General features: G+C 35.8%; 1 protein-coding gene across 1 annotated transcript; it reads right to left on the reverse strand.

The window, feature by feature from the left end:
- Positions 1–227: 227 nt before the first annotated feature.
- Positions 228–5,797, reverse strand: LOC108635205 (neuroserpin-like). The gene is made up of 4 exons (XM_018045457.1): positions 5,534–5,797; positions 4,279–4,509; positions 2,261–2,455; positions 228–436 (listed from the first exon to the last, which is right to left on the reverse strand). Exons 1-4 carry the CDS (start codon positions 5,781–5,783, stop codon positions 228–230), a joined length of 885 nt encoding a protein of 294 aa, XP_017900946.1. The 5' UTR covers positions 5,784–5,797.
- Between the last annotated feature and the right edge of the window lie 1,172 nt (positions 5,798–6,969).

Below are 6,969 nucleotides of genomic sequence, written 5' to 3' on the forward strand. Positions count from 1 at the left end.
CTTCATAAGTAGTACTGAATGAATCAATGAGTCAGCCTGTGTCTCTGGGCAGAACTGAATGAGTGTGAAAGAATACTTAAAAAAGATGAAGAAGGAGGAGAAGGAAAAGGAGGAAGAGAAGAGCAACACAAGACAAAATTCAAAAGCAGTGACAAGAGTTCCTCTGAGTCAGAACCCTCATTGATACCCTCTGCCCATGTTATCAGAGGGAGTTACACAGGATTCTCTCACCTGGGCAGGTACACTTCCACCTTTTGCTTCTTCACAGAGTTTGCCCACTCTTCAATCAGCTGTGCTTTAACCAATGGCTCCAGTGTGGCCAGTGGAACTTCCTGTCTGGACAATACCAGCATCATACTTATCACATCTCCCTCGTATGGTATTTCCAGGACTTGGTAGATGCCACCAGCTTCATTGGAGCCGTCACTAAATTCCCCTAAAAAGGACAGAAAGAAGATAAAAGGCCCCCATCAAGGCTTGAATAAAATATTTAAATTTGTTATAACTTTCTTCCAAAATAATGTATAGAATATAAAAAATTCAGGCATCTGAGAAGAAGACAATTTATTTTAAAGCAGGCCCTAAAATTGTGATTCCTCAGCCCTACCAAATTAATTTTAGGGTTTCCAGAATTGTTTCACGTGTGTCATAGCATGTTCTCTAGACTTAACATTTTATTTTTAAGTGAGATACCTCAAGTGAATATATTTTAAGGGTATCATTAAAAAAATGAAAAGTCATGATTAGAAAAATAAAGCTCTGGATCCAAGTTGGATGTAAATCATATTTACCAATATCTACCTAATTTCTAAGAAGGAAAAAACTGACCATGTAATACCTGGTACTCTCGATCAGTCATGTCCAACTCTTTCTGACCCCATAGATCCTAGCCCTCCAGGCTCCTCTGTCCATAAAATTCTCCAGGGAAGAAAACTGGAGTGGGTTGCCATTCACTTCTCCAGAGGATCTTCTCAACCCAGGGATCATCCACCAAGGAAGCCTACTCTATTATAATTACCATAGCTAAAAGTTTTGAGGTCAAGGTAGCACAGCCATCATGAAACCTAGAGCATTTATGGTGATTAAAATCTCCAAATTAGATAATTAGGTAATTGGCTTAGTGTTCTATGAATTAGCTAAATTGACCAGGCTTTTATTAATAATAATAATAAAGTCTTTAAAATAAATAACCCTGCAACTAGTTTAAATAACAAATGTAATGTTTTTGTTCTGAATATTTTCATTTAACTGATATCCTCTAGATATCACATTAAATATTTTGGTTCTCAAATAAATGGATATTTTCCTTTCGTATTTTGACTGTTAATTTAATTAACTGTGATTATAATGTTACTTTTATAATGTACCTTTGCATAGAATAAAATATTTGTTCTAACATATATTTAGCTTACTTACATTTCTGCTTAAGACAATAAATTATCACAGTTCAGCATGGTATGTAGAGAGGATTAGCACCCTAAACTTCTGAAAAGTTCAACAAAATATCCTTGAGAATAATGCCAAAGATGCTGACTTGTATCACAAATTATAGACTCTCAGTAAGTGAAACTGTGAGTAATTATGCCTGACCATGCATATTTACGGGCTTCCCAAGCGGCACACTGGTAAAGAATCTGCCCGTCAGTGCAGCAGATGCAAGAGACATGGGTTCAATCCCTGGATCAGGAAGATCCCCTGGAGTGGAGATGGCAACCCACTTTAGTATTCTGGCATGGGAAATCCTGTGAACAGAGGAGCCTGGTGGGCTAGAGTTCATGGGGTCTCAGAGTCAGACATGAGAGACTAAGCGTGCAAGCCCGCGCGCGCGCGCGCGCACACACACACACACATACATACACAAGTCTGAAAGCAACATTTTAAAAGAATGCTTATATTTCAAAAAGTGATGGGTGTACAAATCAAGACCTGGGTAGAACGTATGGTTCACTGAAAACTACCCCAAAGTGAATGGCTTTCTGGAGGAACTCAGAACATTCTTATACAAGGTCAGATATTTTCACATGAATAAAGCCACTCTGTATGTGTAATCAACTTTATAAACTAAACATATTGGAAAACTGTCACAACATATAATATTCACTCAGGATCTAATCAAAAGTCTTTGAAAATGGGGCCAAGAAAATTGAATTGTAGCCCAAATCAGATTGATAAGAAATCTGAATAATGAATATTTCATGTTTTTTCTTAGAAATTTGTTGATATACTGTAAGAAGAGAGAAAAAAAGCCAAAATGTCTTACCATAATAAAATTCTCCTTGTTGGTACATCATTGGAATTTGGACTTCACTTTCATCATCTTTAGTGAAGGAAAAAGTTCTGGTATTTTCAGGTCTGAATTGTGACTTCCAGCTCCCCTTGAAATAGACAGCATTGATGAGAGCCAGATGAGTGACAGCGTCAAAATCCCTTGGGGATACCAAATCTTTCAACAGACCTATTCAGGAAAAGACAAACGGATGAAAATTCATATTAAATCAAAAGATGAAAGAATATCAAAAGATGGTCAAACTATCATCTGACAGAGTGATTAAGAACTTTATACCATTGGAATATTTACAATAAAAATTAAAAGTACCCTAACTTTCAAAGGAAAAAATGTTATACCCACACACACACACACACACACACTTACAGACTAAGGAAATCTAAAACACCCACATCACCTAAAATAACACTAGGAGTATTCTGACATTTGCACAAACTACTGAACCACGTACAACAGAATCTCCGGCTTCACTACTTCCTAGTTGCAATGATAAATGTAAAACTCAACACAGATTGTGCATGCGCTCAGCAGCTCAGTCGTGTCTGACTCTGTGACCCTGTGGACTACAGCCTGCCATGCTCCTCTGTCCATAGAATTTTTCAGACAAAAATACTGGAGTGGGTTGCCATTCCCTTTTCTGGGGGATCTTCCCAACCCACGGATAGAACCCAGTCTCCTGCATTGGCAGGCAGATTCTTTACCACTGAGCTACCTGGAAAGCCCCCCAACACAGAGTAAGCATTCAACAAACATTTCTAAGTTTACTCTTGTACAATGTATATAATTTAAATGTCATCCAATTCAAATGGTTTCCCCATGTACATCGGATATCTTTTTACCAAATGTAACAACTGCTTCTGAGTAAGTGAAAACAGATGTGTAAAAGCCAGTTTAACTCATGATGTCTTATTTCTTATCATTTAAATGTTCCTATCTAAATCTGTTGTGAAAGACTTTGGGACTTTGGTGATGGCTGAAATTGTTTAAGGGGAGTTTGGAATTAACAGCTTTCAATAATTCAGTCTGATGCAGGTGAATTATTATTCTTAACTTACTCTTTGAATGTTAAAATACAATTGTATTTCTTTTATGTTACATTTTAATCTCATAGTTAGAAACCATAGAACCAATATTCGCTTGGTACTCTCTCATTTTATTAGTTAGCACTTCTTTTTTTTTTTTAAGTCAGCATTTAGTGGACTATGGGACAAAGAGTATGTGATCAGGGTCTTTTGTTGTTGCTGTTCCAGCATTAAATGTATTAAGACTAATATTATTCTTGGAGTCTTGACAACATGAGTTAATTAATTTAATGAACAGCCAAAGTAATCTACTTTCAGTTTGGTCTTATTTTTTTTTTTATTCCAATTTCAATTATTTTGTTGGTAAAATTGGAAAATAGAATGGTAACATATAAAACATTTGGAGAGTTTGAATACATTTGGATAATAAGATTTAGAAATAAAAATTAAAACAAATGCATCTTTTTCTAATCCCTTTCCATTTATTTGACTTAAAATGGGCTTCTCTTTTTAAAAGGAATCCTGTATAATTTTTTGATTACCAATTAAGTTCTGTGGTTTAAAAGCCAACAAATATCTTTAAACTCTCTTATTCTATTTTAATCACACTGTTAAGAGAGTCACCAACTGTCATTCTAAATAGTATCTAACTTACGAAATAGTCAGCTCTAGTAAAATTCCATACACTAATAAGATTACTGTTCAGATGAAACTCACCACTGGAGATACACATTTCATATTAATTTATCAGTGCCAATATTCTATATATGTCAAAAGATTTAACATGTTTCTCCAATGTTTATTCATGAACAAGGTTTCTAAAATCAGTTGTAATCTATATAAAACAATTAGTAGACATTCAACTAAATGCAATCTAACATTCAAAATGTAAAAGGAACAAAGGGACAAATAATGTCAGAAGTAAAAGAAACTAAGCTATTAGAGAAAGAAAGGAGCCAAATGACTTACTGTTTGTGTTATTCTCTACCCACTTATTGATATAGTTGGCCACAGCTACATTTTGACTGAAGTCCACGTGATTGATTTCTGCATTAAAATACTTTTTTATCAGTTGCAAAAACTCTTCACTGATATGAAATCCATTTTGCACAAAGAGGGAATTGGCAATTTTCATCACATACTGGCTGTCTTCAGCAGTTACCATGTGAGAAAGATCCTTCAAGAAGGAAAATTCTTCACCTGCAAAATGACAAAGGATAAGTTCATTAGTGAAACAAACACAGTGAAAGATCCTGGAGAGTGGAAGAGCATGAAAATACAGCAAGGAGGATTAAGAGAACAGGCCCATAGAAAAAGCACTGGCTTCTTCCCCACACTGACATGGTAAGGAAGTTGCAAGATTTGTGCAGTTTCTAGATGTTCAAATTAACTTTTGCAGTTTTATTACTGATATTATTTTTATTTTTTATTGATTATTTATCTATAAAGTAGAGATATTTGTTTTCTTTTAAAGTACTTAGTTTACTTTAAATTAGTCATAATTATCAGAAATATGAATTAATTTTTATTATCTAGTTTAAAAATCAAAATATTCCTTTAAATTTTACTTTTAGTAAACTTTTTAACTTTATAAATAGAAAATCCAGTCAAAATTGTATTAACTCTCAAGTTTTTAATGCATTAATTCATACATATATTAGAAATGTTAAATAGAAACTGTACATCATAGCAAAGTGATTACAATATACATTTTAGCTAGAAATTTTCTCCAATACAAAAGATTGTCATGATAGTATTATACAACATTCCAAAAAAATTCATGGTTGCTAGTTGAACAATGAAGATACAGTTGATTTTAAGTAAAAATTTCTGATATTTAGAGAATTTTTTCTGTAAAGCACTCCTAACAGTTGTAATTTCTCATTTATTTATGTGATAATTGATTAATTTATGCCTCTCTCTCTAAATTGGAAATGCCATCAGAGCAAGAACCATGTTTGCTTTTGTTAATCACAGTGAAGTTTATTTAAATAACAACAATGATAATAATAATAAAGATATCCTTTTCTTAGATTAACTCAGCCAGGGATGCAGCTAAGAAAAAGAACTTTCTTGGGTTTCGTAATGCTTGTCTTACTCATACCATCTTAGTGAGACCACTTTCTTACCCGGTGTAAATACTGCTGCCTCAGATAGAGACAACACAATTGAGCTGAAAGCTAAAGTCAAACTATTTTGAGAAATCAAACCTAAGCACACTTACCATTTCTCAGGCTGTCATATCCCATTGAGTGACGGATTTCTTTCAGGGTAGACCCTTGGGCTCCAAGTTCCAACATTCCCATTGCAAGGGTGACACTCAATGGAGAGAAGAGAATATTTTCATCCTCCCCAGTGGCTCGAAGATGGTTATACATATTCACTGACAACTCAGCAATGGTTTCATCAGTGAAAGTGGTCCCTAAGGCCAAACTTTGCAGAACCAGCAAAGAGAAGAGTCCAAGAAAAGCCATGCCAGAATAATCTCAAGCCTGGAGAACAATAATTTATATATCAATTATTACCTCAGAGAAATGGAACCATAAAATAATAATAAAAATAATTTCTTGGAAAAGCTGTAAAGCAAACCAAAAGTTTAATAACACATGCAGTGTTATTGTGTCTATAACAAAAGCTCATTAAGGGATTTGTTGGAAGATCCTATTAATCAATTAATAGTCAAATGAGCAAGTAATGCTGCTGAGTTCTGAGGATACTCCCAGGAACAAGATAGCCCTGGTCCCATCTTCATGAGGTTAAGTAGATATAGATACATATTTAACAATGTGTGGTGCAGCTAATTTATCAGTTTTCACAGCCTCATCATATATGAGGCTTCTTTGGTTGCTCGGATGGTAAAGAATCTGCCTGCAATGCAAGAGACCCAGATTTGATCTCAGGGTTGGGAAGACCCCCTGGAGAAGGAAATGGCAACCCACTCCAGTATTGCTGCCTGGAGAATTCCATGGACAGAGGAGCCTGGCTGGCTACAATCCATGGGGTCGCAAAGTCAGACATGACTGAGCGACTACCACTTTCATCATATATATTTTGGTCATGACTTTGAAACAGTTTATTCTAGCTAACACTAAACTATATAGGCCCAGGACAACCCAAGTGAAAATCAAATAATATTTATAGGGTTTAAGATCAGTTACTGAAGTTAGGCATTTTCAAATGCCCCTTTACCCATTTACTACAGTTTGATGGCACAGACAGCAAACAAAATCTGCCTGCAATGCAGCAGACCTGGGTTCAGTCCCTGGGTTGGGAAGATCCCCTGGAGAAGGGAACGGCTTCCCACTCCAGTATTCTTGCCTGGAGAATCCCCATGGACAGAGAACCCTGGTGGGCTACTGGTGATACTACTCCCCCTGGCAGTCCAAGGGGTCACAAAGAATCAGACACAACTGAGCAGCTCACATTTTCATATGAAATTAATGCACTAACTCTAGTTGGGTTACCCTCGGCCATTCTCTGAATTCCAGGCTACAGTCCTCATTCCAACAAGTGCATATCCTCCCGATGACTGTCTTGATGTGCTGTTACAAACAGGTATTCCTATATTTATAAAACCTGAGATCACCCTTACGCCCGGAGACTAAACCCCCAAATCTTTAGTCTTGACTATAACTCACTGTTGTGCTATGCCAGCATTTC

This window comes from Capra hircus, unplaced genomic scaffold, assembly GCF_001704415.2.
Source record: "Capra hircus breed San Clemente unplaced genomic scaffold, ASM170441v1, whole genome shotgun sequence".
Taxonomy (NCBI): domain Eukaryota; kingdom Metazoa; phylum Chordata; class Mammalia; order Artiodactyla; family Bovidae; genus Capra; species Capra hircus.